The sequence below is a fragment of the Drosophila montana genome, unplaced genomic scaffold, assembly GCF_035044405.1.
Source record: "Drosophila montana isolate Dmon_TW-CO22-7 unplaced genomic scaffold, ASM3504440v1 contig_1853_1, whole genome shotgun sequence".
Taxonomy (NCBI): Eukaryota; Metazoa; Arthropoda; class Insecta; order Diptera; family Drosophilidae; genus Drosophila; species Drosophila montana.
In genome coordinates this window covers 1,383,098-1,409,013 of record NW_026996772.1, presented here as the reverse complement: position 1 = coordinate 1,409,013, position 25,916 = coordinate 1,383,098, and the positions used below count along the sequence as shown (strand labels likewise).

At 43.7% G+C, this 25,916-nt stretch overlaps 2 protein-coding genes across 13 annotated transcripts in view; one reads left to right on the top strand and one right to left on the bottom strand.

The window, feature by feature from the left end:
- dnc (phosphodiesterase dunce) overlaps window positions 1–25,916 on the bottom strand; it is a 144,333-nt gene that overhangs the window by 28,793 nt on the left and 89,624 nt on the right. For 10 of the 12 annotated variants that reach the window (XM_064700698.1, XM_064700699.1, XM_064700700.1 and 7 more), the window contains one exon: window positions 2,014–2,190. In XM_064700698.1, the coding sequence (XP_064556768.1) occupies window positions 2,014–2,190 (177 nt within the window). Of the gene's footprint in view, window positions 1–2,013; window positions 2,191–9,096; window positions 10,215–25,916 lie in introns of those variants that run through there. The other 2 variants (XM_064700705.1, XM_064700706.1) reach the window with 2 other exon arrangements.
- On the top strand, window positions 6,511–8,481 carry LOC135441171 (katanin p60 ATPase-containing subunit A-like 2). The gene has a single exon (XM_064700670.1). It carries the CDS (start codon window positions 6,636–6,638, stop codon window positions 8,181–8,183), a length of 1,548 nt encoding a protein of 515 aa, XP_064556740.1. The 5' UTR covers window positions 6,511–6,635; the 3' UTR covers window positions 8,184–8,481.

The following is a 25,916-nucleotide window of genomic DNA, read 5'->3' as shown; positions in this document are numbered from 1 at the left end:
GCATAACGATGCAATCGAATAGTCTGAATAGTGCAGCAAAATTGAAGCTAAACGTTCTTTTACGCCTCTGCATACTGACCAAAGTTTTTGTTGCTTGTCGAGAAGGCTCTGTCCAAACAATGCTTAAAGCCGTGCCAACTCACTCGGAGAAGCAACGGACAAAAGACTACAGACTAAAGAGTTTAGAGCACAGAATGGAGAGAGAGGAGCCCGGAGCTGCTGGTCAGGAATTTATACCAAAGAGCCAGCCAGATGTGGCGAAATGCTTGCTATGAATTTTAGAAATGCCATCAATGGGACGGCTCTTGACCAGCATCGAATGATGATGTTGCCAGCTCGGCTCTAGAGGCGGCGCAGCGATGCCATTGAAATGTGGCAAAGTGCCTGAAATACCGCAAACGATGGTAAACACACTTGCACCCACACACACGCGCACACATACATATACTTATATACGAGCATGCAGCAAAGGTGTGGCATGGCGAATAGTGGCAGCAAAGGCAGCCAGACAAGAGCAACAGATGCTGGAAATTGGTAGCACATATTTACGAGATGGTAATGGAAATGTTCAAAAGCGAAAAGATAACATGTACAAGGTGAAATACCAAAAATAGTTGAAGAAATTTTCTTTAAATGACTTGTGAAATACATTTGAAGCAGGGCTACAAAAGTTCTAGAAGCAAAGGGTTTGGGTAGAAATAGTAGTAGAAATCATAGTATTTTGTATAAGTCGTGGAAAAAGTAGCTGTAAAAGTAGCAGCAGTCGAGTTACTAGAAAAAATAGTGTTAAAAGAAGCAGCAGTTCAGGTAGTTGAAAAAGTTGTAGCAAAAGCTGGTTCAGTTGTAAACAAAAACAAAGTTGTAGAAAGTGTAGAAATAGAAATATTTGCAAATAGTAGTAGAAATGGCAGTGAATGTGTAGTTATAGAAGAAGTAGTGCAAAATAGTAGTAGTAGTAGCACTAGTAGAAGTTAAAAAACTCGAAAAGTCAATAAAAAGTACAAGAATAGTAGTAAAGTTAGTAACATATTAGAAGGAGTAGGAGTGGAATACGTCGTTATAGTAGTAGCACTAATGGTGAAAATAGAAGTCCATTAAGTAGAATTAATAGGATGTTGTCGATGTAGTAGTAGATTTAGAAGAGTAGGAGCAGAAGACGTCGACTTAACATAAAAAGCAGTCGTTAGAATTAGGTGTAAAAGTAGGAATATAAGAAAAGCCCATGGACAAAGTAGTAGTAGAAGTTGACTAGTAGTAAAAATAGTATTATAGGTAGGAGTAGAAGACATCGATTAAAGAGGAAAATTCGTAATAGTAGACGAAATAGTAATCAAAGTAGTAGTAAAATTAGAAGCAGTAGGAACAGAAGAAGTCGATGACGTCATCGTAGCAGTCGTAGAATAAGGTGTGAAAACGATAATATAAGGCAAGGCATTTATCAAAATATTAGTAGAAGCTGACTTAAAAGAGGAAGTATAAGGAATTGTAAACGGAAATGAAATCAGGCTGAGCTACATCAGCTGGTATAATTGGATTTAGTGAAAGCAATAGTAGGAGATGCTCATAATAGAATTGAATAGGTAAAGAGCTGCTGGACTTTTGTATTTCACAAAGTATTTCACAAGAAATGAACATGAGTGATAAATGTGTTAGGCAATTTGTGAAGTTGTCATGAGAACAAAGAGCGAAGGGATTTTAGATTTACACTCGTAATTTTTATGCGTTCGAAGTTTTGACAGAAAGTTAATGAGAATGTCACTTGTGATGATGATGTTGAGTTTAAAATGGGTATGAATATTGTATAAAATCGAATCATATTAAGGCATGAAAATGAAAATGAAAATCTGAATGGAAATGGAAATGTAAATGAAAATGAAAACAAATATATGAAGTACGCAATATAGTCTGGATAACTCGATAATCAAATGTTGCCGATATGCGAGATGTCAATTGGAAAATAAGCACAAGACCGAACCGATAAATATCAAATGAAGTTTGGCAATCGGTACTTACCTTTCGCTAGCAATGCTTGAGTTCCTTGACATTGACTTTGGTGACATCTCAAAGTCCGAATCGGAACGATATAGAAACGATTCGCGACGTTGCGGTAAATTCTGTAGAACCAAACCGGCGCTGGGTGAACCGCCCTCAAGTGGTGATCGGGCGCCCTGGCCATTTTCTACATCGAAGCTGCAAGAAAATTATATGAATTAGTTGAGCAGTTGGTGCGTTAATTACTTAGCTATTTAGTCAGCTACTAACTACTCGCATTGTGAGCGTAAATAATCAAAAAGTCGACGGGCATTTGACCCAAACTTGAGTCGTGTTATAGACGGCCTTGTTGACTTGACACAGCGAACTTTTTCCGAGTGGTTCGGTTGGTAAGGCAGTTGGCAATGGATTGCAAAGGGGTGCAGGGGAGAGGAAAGGAGGGGCGGGGGAAAATACAAAAGCGACGACCTACAGGAAACGGAAGCGCGCCTAATAAGGCGCTTTTAAAGTTTTTCAATTCGTTAGACATTTTTGCCCTTTTCGTAGGGTTTTTCTTTGTCAGCGTCGACTGCGACTGCGACGTCGACAGCGGCGTCAATGTTGCTTATGAAAACTTTTGCGCCAACTCTGCTTAAAACGTAACAGCCCCAGCCCCAGCCAAGAAAACAAGGGCCTAACTCTAGCCTCCTCTAGCCGCGCGTCGCTGGCAACCGCGAGCCGAATGTAGCCAAGTTTATTGAGAACTTGCTGAAAGTTGACTTCACTACAGAGACGCGTTTCCCTAGGGCCGTTGGCGCCGTCAACGGCGTATTGAAGTCGCGCCAAAGTTGTGCCACTGATCAAGTTACAGCGGTTGCGAGCATCAACTTTATAAGTAAGCCTATCCGCTAGATGGCGCGCCAAATATATTTGGCTTTTGTGCGTCCTCTGGCGGAATTTCGCTTTTGGTGTGCTGCTAAAACTATTTGGGAATTCTTAACGAAATACTCTCTAAATGAATATGTAACAAACAAATACTTCTTAGTTATAATTGATGTCAATTACGTATGTTTAGAGCTTAACGAGCTCAATCTGTACTTGAATCGTAATTACACTTATTCAATCTATGGCTGGCCATACGATAAGTTGCAAGCTAAAATGTTAAATGGAGCTCTATGAAATGCAGCTGCCAGCTATTTATTGCTAGTTGCCACAGTCGACAGCTGCCCTAATTCTGTTGCAACCAAAGACAGCAAAGCAACAAACACTAACGGCCAGAGACAGTGACTGGCATCAATCTGAGAGGGCGTTGTCATAATTAAGGAAAATACTTTCATAAGCAAAACCAGATGCCGTACAGCAAGTTGTTAGCCCGTTCGGCTGCTGGTCATAGTACTTTGGCCTGTGGACGCTGTGACGCAGCTGTGTCCTTGTTGGCGGCCTCGTTCAGCCTTATGTTCCTTATAGCTCCTGTTGCCCATCGTCGACGTCGCTGCCGAAGCCGCCGCCGCCGCCAGTCAGCTCATTGAAGGCCACGCTTTTGGCAGCGAAAGTCGTAAAGAAAAATGATGTTTTAAGTAAAATTTATATCGGGGTCATTAAGTAAACTTGGCACAAAGTTGACGCTAGCCAAATATTATTGTTGTTGTTGTTGTCGTTGTTGTTGTTGTTGCTGCTGCTGATACTGTTGTATCGCTTTTTATTGTTGTTCTTGTTGTTGTTGTCGTGCGCAACAATGTCGCCATTTACCATGGCATACTTTGTAGTACTTTTCAAAGTTACGAGGCAGGCAGCGAGCCACAGTTTTCAGTTTTAAGTTGGCAAAACTTTCAGTTTCGCTTTGCAGCTTTTATTTTATTTTTGTTGTTGTTGTTGTTGTTTTTTCTCTTCGAAGCGTGCTTCATTTAACATATTTGCCACATAATGTTGAGAATTGAATAATATATATATTTTTCTTTGTTTCTTGCTGCCCCTCACCCCGCCATGTGACGCAAAGTTTGTAGCTATTCAGTCATTCAGTCGTTCATTCTTTTATTCATTCTTTCACTCACTCTCCCATTCATTTAGCCATTCATTCAGTCGTGCATACAATCATTTCACATCCAGCTACTTCCTTCCTAACAAACTAATTAAGTTGGGCCGTTTTGAGTCTTGGCTTCTTACTGGCTTGCCTCTGGCAGCAGTTGGAATCTATGCCACACAACAATCAGAGCACACACACACACACACTCGGTGACACACTCATCACAATCAGCTCGGGTCGTACATTTATTTGCACATTTAATTAGGCGCATGAGGAGCGACTGCCGTGGGGCACATTTCCTGCCTGCCGCCTGCTTGCCACAACAATGGAAAGCTCTATGCGTAGCAGCCTCCAACCCTTTTTAGATTCATTGTCTTTTTGCCTAGATAGGTGTTGCTTTCGGCTTTGGCAACGCCTGCAAGTATGCAACACGCACGAGTCGAGCTGTTGGGGCACGCAATTTAAATGTACACAATACAATTGTTTTTGCCTTGGCCTTAAAGCTCAAAGCGTGCGTAATGCATTGAGCAGCAAGTTTTTGCTGTTGCCACGAACTGCTGACATACCCATTAATGCCGAGGCTCACTAATGGAGTGCCGCGCAGGCCAATGAGTGCATTCAATGAATACATTCAGAACTGCACTGATATAAGACCTTGGCCACAATATTCCCAGCAGCTGCAACTGAAACTGAAACCGAACCCAGAAACCAATCCAGCGACACGTGCAGCGACACTTGTGTGTGGCAGCTGCTTTTGAGCCAGCACAAACACAAAAAACAACAAAAACAAAAAAAAAAAAAGAAAGAAAAAACAACTATCACAAGGCCATTAACAAAAGCCTGAGACTGACTGCCATGTGCAATGGGTGTGCAAAGCAGGCTGGGCCAGAGCCTGTGCAGGGGATGGGTTTGACACCAAAAGATTCGAGCAGCTGGAGGCGTCACGGCAGCCATTGCCATTGCTGTGTACAAACTAAATTAAAAGTGCGAGCGAAGCAGCGTGCGTTATGAAATGAGCACACACACACACAGAATAGCATCAGTCATGCAACACACACACACACACACACACACACAACTAGTCAGAGCTTCCCCTAACTGCCAACCGTAGCCCGCCCACCATTTGGCCCACCTCGGAGCTACCTTGGCTGTTGGTATTTTTTTTAAGAGGCAAAATTCTGATAGGCAGCGATTGAGGAAAAGCAAAAATATGGAACACTGAGGCATATGAATGTTGCATAGCCTGGCCGTGTTGCAAGTGTGGCAGCAAAAAGAAGCCGCCCATGAGAATCGTTGATTTTCATTTCATTGCGTCGCGCATTTGATTAACCGTTGGCACAGCTGTCGCCCTGGTGGCCACCAGAAACAAATTGTGCATGCAACTTCTTGGCAACGTTGGACGACAAAACGGCCAACGCACATTGGCCAAATGATTGCAATTTACCTGATGACTCACCAATGCGAGCCCATTCACTACCTAATCACACTTGTCCACTTGACGCAAAGAGTTGATCAATTCGTTTTACATATTCTTAATGTGAACTATAGACTAGCCGAGCCTACATAGCTGCCAGAACATTATATATTTTTTATTTAATATTAAAGTTTTATTTTGGATCCTATAAGCTTTCAGGGAAGATAATATCTTCATTGCCCTGGTTAACTATCATTAAACTTCAACTTAATTTAAAAAACAATTAGTTACAACTGTTTTTTTTTAACATTTCAATCTTCATTTATACTTCGTTTACGTCAACTGCCTTTCTATGCGATTCTCAGCCAGCTTAAACTGAGAAAATTGTATTTGGCTGCGGCTTGGCCGTTTATTTTTGGTGTTTCCTTCACGCTCTGCTCAGTTTTAATTAGTAGCTAACACACACACACATTCACGTACACACACTCACATTTGACGCACGGTTCGTGGCAGCTGAACAGATGCCAAACCCCAGCCAATCTATCAGCTAATCAGCCGCATTTTCACTCATCTCGCCGCAACAATTCGCATCTTGTTGACTTTTGCGGCTGAGCATATTTGCGGTTGTCTTTACTCAAAATGTTGATGACTGTTTGCTGCAGCTGGTGGACTGCAGCCAATGGCAACAACGTTGCAATACGCACAGTGGGGCCAAAAAAACACAGTTTGGGGATAAAATTATAGCTAGGCTCACAGACACACATCTGAATGTCATTCCACGTCATGCCCATTGAATTTCACGAACAACGGAAGAGAAACAATAAGTTATTTAACATTAAATTTCCAAAAGTGAATACCTATGTTATCATCTTTACCTCTCTCTATATATATGCTCTGTGCTACCTTTAGAGCACTTCACTTTTTAGCTGCCTTCACAGTTTGTTAAAAAATAAATGCCATGATTTTTGACTATCGACCCCACTGTGCAGCTGTGTGTGACGTTGCCCTGCACAACCCTGGCGTGTTTGTTATGGCAACTCTATTTGAAGCAGGCAAACAATGCGAATGCTGTCAATAGTATTTTACTCCCATTTTGATGAGATAGATGAAGTTAGGCGCGCGGCGCTCGACAATAAACAGGCAACAATAGAAAGATAAATATATATATAGATATATATTGTATACACATAAAGCACACACCAACAGTTAGTGGCTAGAGGAAAACTCATGCTGCGCAGCCAGATGAAGCCTCAGACCAAATATGGGATTGCGGCCACAGCCGCCTCGACGGTGCTCTGCGAGGATGTGCGAAATTTTACCACACGGCGACGCAATCTCTTGTATCTGATGCACCGCTACTTGCTGGAGAACGGCTATTACAGCAGCGCGGAGGCGCTCAAGGGCGAGGGGCGGCTCACCGATGAGTACGAGCTGTGCGACAATGTGGACCTGGACGCCATCTATCTGGAGTACGCGAGCTTCTTCAACCTGAAGTTTGGCAAATATCCGCGCATTCTCAAGAAGATGGGCCCCAAGCTCAAGGTGGAGCTCAACTCCACGAAATCCGGGAAGAATGCGACAGGTGCACCGGACCAGTCACTGTCCTTGTCACTGTCACAGTCACAGTCACAGCAGCGTCCCGGTGATGCACAGGCCTGTTGGCATGCGGGCGTCGGCGCTGCGACAGCCGCAGCTGCCGCCAGCCTGATCACAGAGCAGCAGCAACAGCAGCAGCTGCAGCAGCAGGGACCTGGACAGCTGCAGGCCAATCGTCTGCCGCTGCACATCAAAAAAATGGAGACGGCCGAATCGACGCCAGAGCCACGTCTGGGTGCACTGACCGAAATCGAGCACGGCCATGCGGGCGACGATGCCCTCTTTGCCTCGCTGGAGTGGCAGGCGCTGGCCGAGCTGGTCAAGACGAGCATTCTGTGCGAGGACATCAAGTTGCGCTGGACGGACGTCTGCGGCAATCAGTGCGCCATTGAGCTGGTCAAGGAGGCGGTCCTGACGCCCATCGAGTATCCGCAGCTATTTGCGCACGGCCTGAAGCCCTGGCGCTCACTGCTGCTGCACGGACCGCCGGGCAGTGGCAAGACCTTTCTGGCCAAGGCGCTCTACGCCGAGACGCGTGGCAAGGTGACATTCTTCAATATCACGGCCAGCATTATGGTATCCAAGTGGCGCGGCGAGTCGGAGAAAATATTGCGCGTGCTGTTCCACATGGCGGCGCGTCGTGCACCCTCCGTTATTTTCTTCGACGAGATTGAGAGTCTGACCTCGAAGCGAGATCGCGCCACCGATCATGAGTCCTCGAAACGTTTCAAGAACGAGCTGCTGCAGCTGCTCGACGGCATGGAGCATACGCTCAGCGGCGTCTTTGTCCTGGCCAGCACCAATCTGCCCTGGGACATCGATGAGGCCTTCCTGCGACGCTTCGAGAAGAAGCTGCTCGTCCAGCTGCCCAGCGCCGCCGAGCGCTCCAGTCTCATCAATCGCCTGCTGGGCACAACGGTCAGCCTGACGTCCCGGCTGCTTGAACAGCTGGTACATCTCTCCGAGCACTTTACCGGCGATGAGATTCGCCTGGCCTGCAAGGAGATCAGCATGCAGCGCATGCGCTGCGCGACGCGCGCCTGCAAGGAGGCGAATGCACCAAAGGAATCTCCGGCCGCGCAGGAGGCGACTCTGGAGCGTGCCTTCAAGCAGATACGGCCGTTGGGCATGAAGCTGCTGGCCAGGCACGAGCAGTGGCAGCAGGAGAACGGATCATGAGTAAATTAATCCAAATCAAACGAAAGTATTATTGCCTTGCACGCACATTGTCGAATGCTTCAATAAAAACATTGCACTAGGAGAGCCCAAAATGGAGGTGGTTGGTAAAACAGAATCTTTAGTAATGGAAGTTTTTCCGTCTGCGCTTCAGACTGGCAGATATTGGGAGATATGCAAGTTATGGATGCCTAAGCCTTAAGCAAGAACGTTTTACAACAATAGATATTAGGGTATTTGTGAAAGGGAAAACTGAATTAAAAGTCCACAAGGAAAAAATAAACAAAAAATACGGAATAAATCTTTCCTAATGCCAATTGTCGCTACAATCGATGGTAATAACTGATTAATGGGAGTGCTTAGTATAAAGAGTATCGAGAAATTACCCAAGTCAAAAAGGTGGGTCAGGCAGTTAGAAAGCCGCTGAAAAACCTATCAAATTCCATTGATTTGAAAATTTTTTGTTCAACATTAACATTTATTGCTGAATTTGAATCAGCAACTTTCCGTCTGCTGGTTCGACGCTCAGACACCAAAACCACACGGGCTCAAAGCGTCTCAGGCGCAAAGCACATTTATATGACTACGTTCTTAATGATGTTCCCTCCCAATTTAAGGTCGAATCGACCCAACAGGTGGCTTATAATATATTATAATACTAAGGACAGTTCATAGGAACGTATCGTCGGTCAAATGCATCTCTTGGCTTGTCTATGTGAGAGCTGATTCAAGAGAGAAGAGAAACATCGGACCCGAGAGCAAGCCCCTTAAAGGTTTTAAGCAAAGAAAACAATGTTAAATAAGGAGAGAGCATGAGAGAGAAAGAGAGAGAGAGAGAGAGAGAAAGAGAGCGAAACGGATAGTAAAAAGGTGTTAAGAGACATATGAACGCAGCGTTTCGATGCGTTGGCATTACCTTCCCGTTGTGCGACGTCTCGCTCCCGCGATGGTCATCCGGGAGACGTAACGTCTAATGCGGCCGCTGGACCGTCGCTGGCTACTGATCGGCACCGAGCCGGCTACGGAGCGTCCACTGTTATCGGTGGTCGTCGAGCTGCGCCGATCGCTGCCGCCCATCACATCGGAGCAGAGGGACGAGGAAATGATGGAGGCAGCCGATCTGCGCTTGGCGCCCGTAAAGGTGCCGCCGCCGCTTGATGATGTTGTCGTTGCGGAGCTATCGGAGCGCGAGAAGAGCGAGGAGCGTTTGCTGCGACTGCTCGAGGTGCCGGTGGCATCCTGTATATTGCTATAGAACTCCTCCGTTTCGCGATCATAGCTCTCATCCTCATCGTCGTCCATCGGCGGCCGCTCCTCATCCTCAAACTCCTCCGCCTCGGTGGCCATTGTATCGCTGCGCTGCGTCAGTCCCCGCCCACCGTTCGACGAGGTGGAGCCAGCCTGCAGCTGGTAATACTCAGGCTGGCCATGTCCAAAGTCGCGCGATCCCCGCGACCGGCTGCTGCTCGTGCCCAGCGTGCGATATGGCGCCGTTGCCGTGCCCGTTGTCGAGCCCGAATTGCTTGTCGTGCTCGTCGCACCCAGGGAATGGCGTTTCATGCCAGCTCCTCCACCGCCGCCGCCGCCGCCGCCGCCAGCTGGTATGCCAATGCCTGTGCATGCCGCAGTTACGGCTGCTCTGCGCTCAGCGTTGCCCGTTTCCCCCTCGCCGTCGCTTTCGCCGCCGCCGACGCTGCCGCTGAATGTGACCTCGTGGAATTTGGAGGATTTGCGACGCGCACGCGGCATATGCTCCTCATGCCCATGGCCATTGCCCATCGTTGTGATGGATGAGCGCGGTCCGTTGTTATTGTTAAACAGTTGTTGTTGTTGTTGTTGCTGCTGCTGCTGTTGCTGCTGCTGCTGTTGCTCCTCCTCGTCGGCAGCCGGTCCCGTGGCAGGCATCAGGGTCAGCGCCAGCGGTGGGCGTCCGGCTGCGGCGCCATATGCGCGACGGCGACTCCAGGGAAAGGCGCGTATAAATGCAAATATAATAAACAATGTGGCAATCATATTGTTTTGGTTTGCTTTGGTTAGCTCGTCTGCTGGTGGGCTGTTATCCAGTGGGTCTAGTGCTTCTCTGGCATCTCGAGTTGAAATTCGTTTAATTGTCGCGTTTCGTTGCGCTTCACTTTACTCGTTTCTGATTATTTTCAATCAATGCGTTCGATATATTTTAATTAACTTTAATTTTATTCGTATTTGCTTTTAATATTGCACTTAACATTTAGTTAGCATATAAAGCGCTAAAGAGAAAGAGAGAGCGGGAGAGATATGTAGGAGAGAGTGAGACGAACGGACAGCTGTTGCGGAAACGGAAGTCGAGCCGACACACAGATAGGCATACACCAACATACGCAGATAAAGAGAGACTGAGCGAGAGAGAGAGAGAGAGAGAGAGAGCGAGGGATAGCAGCACAACAAGTGTGAGAGAGAGAGATAGAGAGAGAGTCAGAGTCAAAGAAGGCTTTCATGCTGATAATTTAACTATATTTTGGTCTACCCTTATGTTATTTATAGAGTATCTTTGAAAGGAATAAACATCGAGAGTATTCCAACTTCCAACCAGCTGTTAATTGTGATATGTACTTTACAGCTCACATTAAATATCTTACTTTCAATGACTGAAAAATAGTTTAGAGCTAACAATAAAATCAAAAAGGGACTGTCAGCTTTGACAGCAAGTTAAGAAAAACAAAAGAGTTCAAGATTTAACAAGCAGGTAGCTAACATTGAATCTAATTTTGGTTTCAGTTTAACAGCTACATAACAAGATACAAACATGAATATAGCTATAGAAATTAGGCAATATCAATGTGTGAATAGAATCTTTTGTGCCTTGGTATACCGCATAGCTGCATACATCTAAAGCATCAATCAATACATCAGAACAAGAAGCGCCCATTAGCTGAATGTAGACACAGCATATTATTTACAGGCTCGTAGCATGTGAATGGGATCTTTTGTGCTTTGGCAGACCGCATAGCTGCATACATCTCAAGCATCAATCAATACATCAGAATAAGAAGCGCGCATTGGTTGAATTTAGACATAGCATATTATTAACAGGCTCGTAGCATGTGAATAGAATCTTTTGTGCCTTGGTATACCGCATAGCTGCATACATCTAAATCATCAATCAATACATCAGAACAAGAAGCGCTGAATTATTATTTACAGGCTCGTAGCATGTGAATGGGACCAGCATATTATTAGCATGTGAATGGGATCTTTTGTGCTTTAGCAGACCGCATAGCTGCATACATCTCAATCATCAATCAATACATCAGAACAAGAAGCGCCCATTAGCTTAATGTAGACACAGCATATTATTTACAGGCTCGTAGCATGTGAATGGGATCTTTTGTGCTTTGGCATACCGCATAGCTGCATACATTTCAAGCATCAATCAATACATCAGAATAAGAAGCGCTCATTAGTTGAATTTAAACATAGCATATTATTAGCAGGCTCTTAGCATGTTTGCTGTAATGTGGCAGTTTTAGTATACGCTTCATTTGATCGAGTGCACCAACTGATTGACAGACTGATTGACTGCCTGATTAACTGAATCGGCGATTGAGTGGCCTTTGAGTGCGCCCCCCTTGGCCCGAGTCTGACGCAATATTCTGCGTAATTTCGATGGTTAGCATTATGATAATCAATGCACAATTATGGCGAACAGTTGCACAACAGAATGCACACGGGACTATCAGCTGGATTGGATTGAACTGGGAACGCGTTACCCGCCCCTGCCACGCCCACACTTGCGTACACAACACACAGGACAGAGGACGCCCACACAATGCAGGCCCAGCTGCCGAGCTGTCACATCAGATGTTGTCAGTGGTCTTTGTTGCCACGTTCAGAGGATGCCACGTCAAGTAGCAGGACTTTTTTTTTCCAGCTGCGCCTTTAGATAGAATTCTATTTATATAAATACACATGGATAAAAGATAATAGATACGTGTGCATAAATATATACACTTGAATTAAATACTATTAAGCTGAGCTGCTTAGTTGCCGTACTTGGACTTGCCTGCAGTCGCACATTTAGAATTTCAATTCGATGGAGCGATGGAGCTAAGTACTGCCGGAGGAGCCGCAGCAATGGCCACCAACTACGTTTCCCTGTAAGCACTTGGCTCAAGTGGTCAGGTCTGGGTCTGGGTCTGGGCCTTGCCCGTCAAAGACAGTTTCTATATGCTGCCAAAGCCAATTGCATTGAGCTATACGAATTGAATTATAGCTGAGTTGAGCTTTATTAGTTGGACATTATTATCGCATATATCATTTGATTATGCCCAAATTGGTCACGTCAGCTTTTGCTGCATGCCACACGACTATCGTGTATCGGCTGCAAAATATATCCACGCACAACTTTTTAATTTGTTTCAAATTGCATTACAACAAAAAAGTGCCCCACACAGGCAGCCAATTGTGGATGCCAGCGGCGGGGCACCCCGACCGGGCTAATTGAGTGAAGGCAATGGGCTTTTGCCATATGGACCGAGCGTATTTAAGTGAATTAAGTGCAGCACAGGTGTGCATGCGTGTGTGTGTGTGAGTGAGTGTGTGTGTGAGTGTGTGAGTGGCGAGTGTGTGAGTGTAAAAAGAAGCTACAACAAAGTGTTATTGCACCACAAGGCAGAAGCTACTGAATGTCAAGGATAACTTGAAGGTTTCCTTAATTAAATGCTGCACAAATATTTACCACTTTGAAGAAATAATAATAGAAACATATATAGAATATTATATATATTGTTATTTATGTTCAATTAGCAGAGCTTCGATTTGAGAATAAATCATCTTCAAATTAATTTCAGTGAAGCATTCAAGAATGCGACACGAACAAGAAGAATGCAATTGAAATGCTTTTGAGCGTGTAAAATGCCTATACATTAGTATGTGTGCATGTGTGTGTTCGCATGACTAATTCTTTCAAACGCAGGCATTTAACCAAATATTTCGATACGCAGAATAAATGAACAAAAACGTTTTTCATATGCATTTTCTTGGAACAAAAATAATTATTTCAATAAAGCTTTTTAATTGGCTCTTTGCTGCGCTCCTCATGTGCGACAAAGTGTTTTAGCAGTGCATATATTATAAGTATATAAATGTGTATGCAATATGTATGTGTATATGGCCAATATATGTATATCGTGACAAGCAACAGAGGCAACACTGGCAACATAGCCACAGGTAAACGCATCCGTTTTAGTTTCGAGCCAAGCCTCTCGCGCTCTCATCTACGGCGGGCTCTGCGGCTTGCTTATCGCGCCCGGCAGGCGGCGCTTGTGCCACTCGGCGGGCTGTTTAAGTGTTGGTAAACAAGCTGGAAACTGGCTGCCGAACCCTTGCCGCCCACTTTTTTTTTTCTATTTTCTTTTTTGTTTTTTTTTTTTTTTTTTTTTGGGCCGCCTTGGGCGCTGTTTTTCTACTTTCACAGCGACTGCGCTCGACAACCGACGCCCGGCTACATATTTCCTTTCAAAAATGTTTTTTTTTCTCTTTCGCTTTTCTTTGGCAACTAATTCCAGTTTTTCTGCACACACACACGCGGGGCTTGGTGGAGACTGCGGCCAAAGTAGAGCACGAAAAAAAAAAAAATAAATGAAAGCAAAAAATGAAAAGATTTCTTCAAGTTGCAGCATCAGCTAAGCGAAGCGTGGGCAGCCAACTAGACGCAACAACAGTGGCTGCCACAAACACACACACACACACATACACACACAAATACACACACACCTACACATACACAGTCACACTCCTCCCCGCCCTGCCACTGCGGCCGTGCAAGCATAGAAATTTAGTGCTGCCAATGTTTTTGTTGTTGGCACACACCCTCTCTCCCTCTCTCACTCTCTCTTTCGGGGGGCTAAATTTAAGTAGCAACAAATCACTTCATTGTTTGCGTGTTTACATAATATTTATACAATGTATTTGTGCCGTCTCGCTCTGGCCTGGTGTTCCCTTCCCGTCCCGCTGCTTCGACCAGCCGCTGAGCCATGTTGACACGCTGCGCGCCATGTTCATTAATAAAGCGCATCGACAAATCCCAAAAAAGTATGCTATGATATTTATTCGCTGGCCAGCACACACACACACACACACAGACACGGACACAACTGTCTGACAATCAGAAAAAGGACTTCAGACTGCGCGTCGCCAGCCAAAAAGGAAAAAACGGAACCAGAGCTGCGCTAAGCAACTGGCCAGGCCAACATAAAGAAACCAACAAATTACGAGATTGCTGCAGTCGAGCATGCACGACTTGAGCTACTTGAGATACTGATGGCGATTATTTACCCAATAAATTATGGATTATAATTTGAGTTGAATATAACCAGCTCAAGATCAGGCAAATATTTGATATCAATTTGAACTGAATTCGTAATGTGCAGATGCATCAGCCATAAATTATAGTATACCACGCAGTTACTGTATACAGGGTATCAGAAACTATCACAATAGTAGTTGCAAGCACTTAGCTAGTAAGTTTTTTGGAATCTTTTTTTTGAAGTCATGCGTTGGATGACAAATGTGGCGCGACGCGGAAATTTCAATTATACATATCTTTATATATATTTGATGTAAGTGGGCCGGGTGGAGCCAGGCGAGCTCAATGTCTGCTGATCAGCTTAGCTACATATATATAGATATATGTGTGTAGATACTTTTGTGCGCGTAGCTAACGAGCATCCAAATGACGTCAAACAGGTCGCAGAGCTGGCAACGAGTCAGCAGCCAGCAGCCAGCAACCAGGCCAGAGCACCTTAAACATCTTTAAACGGCAGGCGAGTGTGCGTGTGTGTGTGTGTGTGCACTTAAATACAGCAGCAGCAGCAGCAGCAGCAGCGGCAGCATCATCATGACGATCATTATCATGATTGCTGCAATCATTAGAAACATCATGAGGTCGTCATAGTCCTAACGTCCTTCCCTCATAAATAATGTAGCACAATATATACACATAATACACATGCATGTGTGTGTGTGTGTGTGTGTGTGTGTTGGTGTGTGTGTGCAAAATACAAAATCCAAAATGTGAAATACGTTTAATGCAAAAACATGTTTTATACATGGAGTGCAGCGGGCGTGCCGATGGGAGGCTGATGCTGCCGCTCGGTGTGAGCTTGGGCCGGGGCTCTGTATGTGTGTGTGAGTGAGTGTGTGAGAGTGAGTGTGTGTGTGACCAAGTGCATTAACAGCCAGGCGCATTGCATAATGCAAAGCATATTTCGTTGGCTAAGCGATTGGTTGGTTGCCCGCCGCGACAACATTGCGTATGCGCAATTTCACAAATATTGAAAATTTAATGCCCAAACCCATTCAATAAATACATATATATATATCCACACACACACACACACACACACACACACACTGGCACATGTGTCTGAGTGCACTTATGTTTATGCAGCTGCATCTCTCCGATAAGCAAATTCAATTATCGTTTCGGTATTAACAAACTTTGAACGTATTTATTAATTTACGCCAATATCAGAATGGCAAAGCAAACTGATGCGCGACAAGCGAATTTAAAGAGTGAGATAACATTTGAGCATATATTTAATATATATGCAAGTTAATATGGAGTGTATTGATGTAAGTATGAGTATATGAATAGCTAAATTTGTGGCATATATATTTCACATATATAACATATATGTATATGTATAACAGTCTGATGGCAAATACTCAAAACAGGGCCTTAAATATTTAATTTGGCAGGCTAATTATTGTTTTTCTTTTTCTTTCGATTAATTTATGTGCTCACAAAAATATAATTAAACTCAGGTTGCTATAATTATTGTTGAGCAATAATTATTTTGTAGCTTTAATTTGATTGCTTAAAAGCAATTCTTGTGGTCTGAGTTTCAAAATGTATCTCTGCTATTGCAAAACATCTTTAAGTTTGGCCTAGTGCAGTGGGCGTGGCTCGTGACTGTGATGAACTGACCCGCCTTCCAATTCCCGACAGACCAAGAAAATGTTATATTCAGCACTTGTCTCAACCCTGACAAAAACAAGCCCCAAGAACTTAACGATTGATAAGCCAGGCTGACAATGCATAAATGTAATTCTCAAGTATATTTTCAGAAAAGCTGAAGAGGCTTCCTTCCATAGGCTATACTAGCATATGTTAAGTGATATACTCCTGAGCGTTAATTATCGATTGTAATCGGCTGAAACTCTCACACATTCCACACGATTATAATCGAGAGTTGAAGCAGGAGAGTGAAAGACACGAGAGGGGCAGCGTGGGGGGAGAGTTCATCGAAATGTTTTTTATATCTCGACAATTGATTTTAACAGCTTTGCGACCGCTTTAGCTGGCAATATAACCAATAATGCGCCCTGGGATTAACTCCTTAGCCACAACCCAAACGGGCATTTGCTTCGCCTGACAGGCAGCTTCCTTTTTGGACAGACCCAGACCCATACCCAGACCCAGAGGAGGGACGCAGCGGAGGCGAGAGACGCCCAACCAGGAGGAGCAGCAGATTTGTGCCTCATGCTTAGCCCAAGCACTTTTAGTCGCTTTATTACGCTTTGTTCTCATCTCCCCGTCTGCCCTCAGCTCTCTCTCGCTCTCTGTGCTCCTGCTTTTGCTCCCTGGTGCCTCGCTGTTTAACGAGTGCCCCGCCCCACCCCGCCACCAGCACCCGCTCCGCTTGCCCATATCACTCGCCTGTTCGTTTGTTGGCCCAGCTGCAATTTGAAGCTTTTGTGTTCGTGTTTTCGGTCGAGCCTTCAACAACAATGATAATGCTGATAATGACGATGATAAAGATAATAATGATGATGATGCCGGTAATAATAATGATGATGTTGTTGTTGTTGTTTGGGCAATGACGATGCCGTTTTCAATGAATCTCAATGCAAATGATGCCCAAATTAGTGTCAAACGTATTGATTCACACACACACACACACACACACAGAGATACACGTTATTGTTGTAGTTGTTGTTGTTGTTAATGGCGTTGCAATTTGCATATGTGTGTCAACGTCGTGATGTTGTTCTTGTTGTTGCTGTTGCTGCCCTGCCTTGGTGCCTGTGTGCATGCCATGAATTTGTAGCTAACACACTTAACCCACTTGGCACGCCCACATTTCACCCCCCCCCCCCCCCTTGCCCATCAACACACAGACACATGCACCCATTCACTTGCACTTTTCCGCATGCTGCATGCTGCATGCCGCGTGCCGCGTGATGCATGTGTTGCATAATACACAAAATGTTTTCCACTTTAAAATTCGTGCCCAAAAATTTCAATTAAACTCAATGACAACATAATTAAGCGGCGGCTGCTGGGCGTAGAGTGGGTCGGGGGAGGGGCGTGGGTATTGGGCAACTGGTAGTTGGGCAGGCTTACTCTGAAGTTTTTGTGAGTGTGTGTGTGTGTGTGCATGCTCAAAAAGTCAATTGATGTCAAGCAGACAAGAGTTGACACCCACATGAAAACATCTTCATAACTGTGCGCCTGTGTGCGTGCGTGCTGGTGTGCGTGAGGGGAGGGGGAGTGGGAGGGGTGTGTGTGTGTCAGTCTGTGTCTCGGTTTTTGTCTTTGACACTTGGCTCGTGCTCAAAACTGTGCTGGCAGCGCGCACAAATACATGACAGCCAAAGGAGAAATATAAACGGAAAAACAGCTTGTCGCAAAAAATAAACGCTTTCGCTGCAATTTCGCGAATTGTTTTCAGCTAAAAAAGAAAGTTGAGATGGTCTCGCAGCATGAACGAAAAATCAAACTGAGCAGCTTTCACAATATTTAAATGCTATATAGACATCGAATCTATTTTAAAGTTAGGATGAAAGAAAACCTTTTAAAATTTGGCGAATTGGCAGCGAAAATGTTTTCCGGCCACGCCTCTGGCTGCTAAGCACGACAACACGACATCAAAAGGCGTCACAGTGGCTGCCGCTGGCAAGGTAACGCGCCAGCCACGCCCACTTTGGTCCAGCTGCCAAAATGAAATCAAAGCGGAAAATGCAATAAAAATAATCAAAAAAAAAAAAACCAAAATAATAAAAATAAGTGAAAAACAAGAAAAATGTGGATAGCAAAATGTTTCATTTGATTTTTGGCAGTCGATTGTTTAAAAGGCCACTTCCCGTAACACCATCTACACCCCCCCCCCCCCCCTCCCCGCCGCTCCACCCACTCCGCTACCTGTCAGCTGTGCCCCGGTTTTGGCTTTCATCTCTTCATGAGTTGTTGTTTCTCTAGTGACTGCAAATTGAGCGGGAAAATTAAACGGACACTCGCTTCAAATGGCAACTGGTGACGTCACAAAGGAGCACAGCAAAGCGACAATGCGGCCAAGAAGAGGAAAAAGTAGAAGCTAAAGATGAAGACGAAGCAGCAATATATCTAGAGGGGGACTATGTAAGTTGCCCGTTCGACTCGTCCGATGCCCATAAAAATAGCTTAGCTTGCAACAAATGTCACGTCAGAGACATGCCGCACCCCACTTGCCCCCCTCCCAGGACCAACCCTCCCTCTGACCATATACAGCAGCCTGTAGACAGCCCATGCCAAGAAGTCGAAGTCGAAGTCGAGTCCTTGCCGTCGAGTACCATTTGACAATTAAATGGTGCGCTTGCTGGGCAAAACAATAAGTGGGTGATCAGCTGCTGTGGAAATAGGAGCCTGTGACTGTGGCAGGAGCTTGGCAAGGGGGCAAGGATGGGGCAGGGGGGTATCTTAAAAATGTTGCGCATTGGCATGGGTAAAAGGTAATGACGTCGCTTTTAGCGTGCCAGCCGAGGCAAACTCAATTAAATGTGACAGTGAAAATGGCTGCCTAAAAGTATGCTTTATGCACGCTAAAGGCAATGGCAAAAGGAAAAGCGAGGCACTTGGAAAATGGTGAGTGGAAAAAGCCAAAGAATGCTTGTAGCTCTGACAGCAGGCAGGTGCGACAAATACTTCTACATAGGCACACACATACAGAGGCATTTGGAATGTTGTTTCGCAAAGCAAAATTGGGCGAATTTCTGTCGAAACTGAGGCAAAAATTTTAAATATTACACTTCAATTAAATTAAAAGACTAAACTGAATATGTTAAATGAAATAAATTAATGAGAATATTAAATATATATCCATGCTGCACAGCACTGAAACTGGCAGCAGAGTGTTGCAGGACGCTTTTAAAATCAACATTTTACCGTGTAAAACCATTAAAGCGTAGAGAAGTAATTTTGCTTGACATTTAAGAAAATTGCGTTCCACTTTATAAATTAAATGGATGCTACACTGAACACTGAAACTGACAACAGAGTGTTGGAAGACGCTTTTGAAGATTGGTTTTTGCTGTGAATCTATGAAACAAAGTCTAACTATGGCAGCTAATAATTCAGTTTGAGATTTGGGAAAATTGCTTTTCATGTTATTTCATGTCAAATGCAGTTGCAAGTGCTGCAAGTTAATGGCTGACAAGAGCAGTCAGTGTTGTTAAGCTGCAGGAAATGCCAATGAAGCAATTTTAATATTTAATTCTTGGCAAGCTTTACAGTACTTTGCTGTAGCTGATAGCACTTGGCATGCAGAGATAGATTTGGCGTCAAGCCCGGCAAATGTGTTGGCGAAATCGCAGAGAGTTTGTTTGCTGGAATGAAAGTCATCGCTGCGCCATCAGCGTTCTCATCTTTATCGCCAGTCAATGGCAGCAGCAGCAGCTGCCAATAAGCAACGATTATGCTTGTAGCAACAATCGACTCGCTGTTCGCCTGTCTAACTGACTGCCTGTATATAAATTTATATATATATATATATATATATATATATACATGACTGTGTGTGTGTGTGTGTGTGTGTGTATATATATTAGTGTCATGCTGTGTGTGTGTGTGTTGCCTCTGTCTTATAATGTGCGCTATTTGCTGACGCTCTTGTTGTTTGTGTGCTAATGTCCCACAAAAATGCATGCGGCACTCCGGAGAGCAACTGCTGCTGCTGCTGCTGCTGCTGCTGTGTGTGCGGGTGTGTGTGTGTGTGTGTGTGTTTTAGCACATTGATAGCACATGTGAGGCGCTATAAACTGCAAGCAGTTACTTGCGAAAGGGAATGGAAAACTGCCGCCCTAACAAACACGAGACAAGGCAGTTTCCATGCGGCCTCAAATTGCGCATACGTCATGTGCGCCCGGCAGGCACAGTCATGATTATATATCTATATACTCACATATATATATGTATATATATATATATATATCTGTGTGTATGCCTAGGTACTTGGGCGAGCTGGAACTTCAAAGTTGAAGCTTTAAATTGAACGCCATTCGCATAGACAAAGTTTGCAGCCATTGTACTAAGACATATCAATTTCGAAGCTAAGTAGGTTTAAACTGTCAAACTTGAACTGTAGTCGTAGAAAGCTGCGCATGGCTGAGTTACGCCACGGATTGCCTGCAAATACGGGCAGTATCGCCGACATATATATAAATAGCTGCGCAAGTCAATTGTGCGGCAGTTAATAAGGAGCACAGCACATTTTCATCGTAACCAAGAAAAATAATACAATTATTGTGATGCAGCATACGTGTGCATTTCCAATAAGCAGCAATACAGGCAGTAATCACATTAATCAGGTTTCAATTACAAGCTAAACAGAGTAAAGAGCAGCAATTAGAAGGCACTTAAGCTGTGTGCATAATTAGATATCTACTAGATGAAAGTTTAGTAAAAAGAGAAATCAAAGCCAGTTTCCCGATTCGTTTGCTTCAAGGCGAGAGTGTCGAAGGGGGCTGCTACTACTAGGAAATTCTCTTGGAGTTTTTTTATGCTATTAATGGCTAGAAATACAAATAGAAGTCGAATTAGATCCACAACCTCTTAAGATTGTCAGCACCAAATGGACTTAAGTTATGTGAAATTTGGGAGTTGCTTAAAATTGCAATGCATTAAATGGGACGGCGCCATATGCGCTAGAGTATATGTAATTTTGTCAGGCAAAATAGTTAATTAGTTTATAATCATTTAATGCACTGCAAATTGTCAGCAGCGAAGGCGTGATGCGTGGGCGTGGCGACAGCTGTGTGTGCATAAATTAAATTTAAATTAAACGTTTCGCTGCTTAATTGATGAGCTTTAAATAGCGACAGGCGATAAACGCAGTGCCACATATTGCTAATGATCATGAGCATGGTAATGATGATGACAATAATGCAGATAATGATAGCAATGATAATGAGCTAAGTGTTACAAAAAGACCGCAACGGGTTGACCAGCGTTCGATTTTCTTTTAACTTTTGGCAGAAACAACCAGCACAGGGGGCAGCTGTTAGCGAGTGGGCGTGGCATATAGATTGAGCATTTATGTAATGCAAACTGCAAGCACACAACAAATGGCATACGAAGAATACAAGGCAAAAGGCGTATTAATCAAAGAAAATTATAGAAGAAAAGCCGAAGGAAAGACTAAATTGTTTGGCAGCAAAAGAAGAGACGACTGCTCTCTAACAAACGCCAAAAGAACGTGAAGACATGTGAATAGCATAGTGAATTAAACTGAGCAGCGTTGCCAGCCATAAAGTTGCAGGGTTGCCACTTGACAGCAAGAAGTTAATGGACTAAACCCGATTTAAATGTGTCTCCTGATGTCTAATGCCAGTTCTCTGCTCTAAAAAAAATAATGATGAGCATAGAGTATATTAATATTCGTGAAATAAAGCTTGAATTAAACACTGAGCAGCGTTGCCAGCCATAAGGTTGCAAGGTTGCCACATGACAGCAAGAAGTTGATTGACCAGCTTTATCCTGATCTCTAAACTCAGTCTTCTGCTCTAATAGAAAAAGGACTGCTAACCAAAAATAATAATTAAGAGAGTGAATTTAATATGGAATTTAACACTGAGCAGCGTTGCCAGCCATAAAGTTGCAGAATTGCCATATGACAGTGGGAAAATTATGAACTAGATGCGCTTTAAATATTTCTCCAAAGCTCTAATGTCAGTTTTCTGTCTAGATTTATGCGATTTCAAGTTGCAGAGCAAATGGAAGGGATATTTATAATGTAGCTGCTATGTAAATATGAGTACAAATACAAATATCCTTTGTGGCCTACGGCAGAATCGACAATCATTTTGAAAAGCATTGAAGAGCATAAGGATAATGATGTTATTGTGTTGCTGCTTATTGTGGTTGTTCTCGCTGTTGTTGTTGTTCTTCTTGTTGTTGTTGTTGTTGTTGCTGTTGCTGTGGTTGTTGTTGTTGAACGATATAAAAATACCACATAAAAATATTTCGCTCATATGTACTTACAGGAATGTTGGCCCAAAATAAGAGTAAATGCGTATAAAAATGGCATTAGAAATACACAAAAGGAGACCAGGAGCCAGCCGCATTCAAAGCCATTTGATGGGCGAGGGCGTAATGGGGGCGTGGCTGTTAGGGGGCGGGTATTTGTTGGCGAATGTTACAGAAACAGGAAATAAAAATCCACTTTAAGCGTTTTGAATACAAATGCAAATACACAGACAGACATGGAGTCAAGAGATAGCGTTAGATCAAGAGCAGCGGGAGAGCGAGAGAGACAGGGGGGATTGTGTGTGTGTTTTGAGTCTGACAAGTGAGTGAATGATGAGCGAAGCGGAGACGAAGACGGAGACGGCGACGGAGACGGAGACGGAGATAAATGCGGTCACATTGAGGCACATTAATATATACTCGCATTTCGTTTTGAAAGGCAAAGGCTCCTGAAAGGGTTTTCTGTATTTTTCGTAAATTTTCTTCTTCTCTTCCTTTTTTTTTTGCTTGATGCTACTACAAATAAAGACAAGCGTGTGTGTGTGTGTGTGTGTGTGTGACGATGCCAAAAACTGTCATATAAACTGCAAGCAGCTTGGGCACAAAAGCAGCACAAAGCAGACGCCAGAGGCGTCTAAGTGAGTGAAGGCGGCGAGGCAGAGCGGAAGAGTGTACTTGGCGAGGGAGGTGGGGAGGTGGGGAGGAGGGGTATGACGGGTAGACAGAGCATATAGCATGCCACAAATGAAGTGGCAGAATTCGCAGGCAAACAGCAAGCAGCGCGTCTATGAAAAAATCGTAGCATCGTTTTAGGCGAAACAAGGCGAAATAAAAAAAACCTCGCACAGGTAGGTGCTAGGCGAAATGCGAGCTGAGCAACCGAGACAAGGAGAGTTCGAAGAGATAGCGGGAGAATTGTGAGAGACAAACGGAATAAGTGAGACTTGCCGAGGGCAACGGTAGAAGTCAAATTGACGAAATTGCAAAAGCGGAAGTGCAATAAAGTGTAAGAAACACAGCAACGACATGCCGAAGCAGGCACAAAGACAATGCGCGCGCACACACACACAGACATACACAGACACACACAGATACACACACAAGCACTTACAGACACAATCAGACAAGTGTGACGCGTGAAGGCAGTCAAAGGAGTTGGAAATGCAGGAAATGTAAGTAGTTCTGTTGTTAAACTGAAATGTGAGAGCGTATTTGAGGAAAGGGTGCGAAACAAAAAAAAAAGGAAGCAGCTCAAAGCAAAGAAATCAGTTATATAAATATACAACAGATAAATATAAGCATATATAATATATATATATGCTATCTGAGTGTAAGTGCAGGTAGCTTTGCAGATATTTCGGAGTTAAATCTTCACACTAGCTGCTAAGGGAACGTCTGATAAAATGAACGTCTGAAAGACGTTCAGGAATAGTGTTGCAAAACATGCAAACTAATCGAAATCAAACATCAAAATAGTGTTAAGAACCAGTGTTAAATGAAGAAAACCTTTGTATTCAAATAGATTTGCATAGGCTCTATAAAAAATAGAACCTCGTTATCGAATAATTCAACTGTCGATTGCAGCTACAAGCGATTATTTTTGCAGCCATCAACAAAAAGCCTCTCAACTCTGTTCAACACTTTCAAATATCCGCGAGTCACAATAAAAACTATCTTTAAAGCAAGTCTTTCAAGCTCAGGAAAGAAACATGTGCCATGCAAATAGTATGTACAACAAAAACACTTGCGAATGTAGAATGAACGGAAACGTTACTAGCACAAGGACCTCAAAAGTATGTAACATTAAGTGTGCGACAACGTCATCAGATTTTGCCTCTTTTTTTCTTTAGTTTAGTTTAGTTTTGTCGCCCTCCCTCTCTCTCTCTCTCTCCCTCTCTCTCTCTCCCTCTCTCTTTCTTTCTCTCTGTCTTGCTTGGACTGGACAGCCGACTGGGCCGTCTGCTGCCTCTTATGTGCCATTTTGGCACAAGTTTCGTTTGCCTTGTCTGCCGTTTGGCTACGCTAGCAAAAGGGCATGCATGATAAGTCAAACGGCTTGCAACACAACATGCTCAAATAGAATTCTCAACTGGTTTAGGCATAAGCTAATAATTTGATTTATTAATGGATTGGATATGGAAAAGTATAAGCATGAAACTTTTAAATCTAAGCTGAAGTAATTAAAAGGGAGTTTGGCTGCAACAATAAAGCTTTAGCTCTTGCTCAGCTATAGATGCCTTTTCTTTCAAACAACATAAAAGCTACAATGGACCTTTAAAGGGTATTGAATAAGCAGTTATGCAACAAGTGAATGTATAATAGCTGTTGTGTTTTTCTTCTGCTTGTTTCATATTGTTGCAAAAGTCTCATTAACAAAATGCAAAAGAAAAAAAAAACGCAACAACAAATGCGACATGAGAAAAGTAAAAGGTTTAAAAGGAAAAACAACAACAGTAATGGGAAGAAAAACAACTTGGCGCACAAAAGTGGATCCTTGAGCCTCTTCAAGTCTGCCTGCCTGCCTGCTGCAGTCGTTGCTCCTCTTCTTCTTCTTTTTCTTGTTTGTTGTTGCTGGTTTTTGGCAAACGAAGCAGCGACAAAAGTGTGCCCCAAGGACAGCTGGCACAGCGTGCGGCATGGATGTGGAGACAATATGTTTTGGCCACTAATCAAGTTGGCTTCCAGAAATGAACTGCACTTTTGGGTTAGACTCTCGAAAGTTAAATTATGAAAATGCCAGACACAATGATATTGTGAGGACAAGTGGAAAACTGAGGGACAGAGCACACACACACACGAACACAGATATATACGTACATATATTAATGAATAAATGCCAAAACAATTTGCATAAAAATATTTGTGCCAAAAAGTTTTACATTTCACTTTTTTGACTGTTGTTTTGTTTGTTGTTGTTGTTGTTGTTGTTGTGGCCAACAAAAATTTCCATATGAAAAGCAGCGTGTGGGCGTGGCAGCGAGTTTATAAGCTAAAGCAACGCCTAATCAACATCAAGCCAAACGCCATTAGGCGACCGCACAATTTACAGCTGTTTGTCAGCCCTTGCTGAGGTGCAACCCCGCCCGCAGCCCCACGTCCCCTTTACCACTACAGCCTATGCACAAACTTTTCTGAGCGTGTGTGTGTGTGTTTTGGTTTTATTCTGACTGCCGCTTCAAGTTGAAATTGAATTTTAACATATTTTTGTTTGTATTTCATTTGCGCAACTCATTAAGCCAAAATACAGCGCACACACACACACACACACACACAAGCACACCCCGTACAGCTTCTAGCTTCATTCACACGCACAGAGAGGCGCACAAAAGTAGGCTACACACGGGCCACAGACATTGATCGTGTGCGAGAATCAGTTTAATTTGCGAATCAGAACAAAAAATTTACGTGACGTGTCGAACGCACGCACGTGCTTGACTAATACTCATATACACTGCAAAAATAAATCTAGAGAGTTT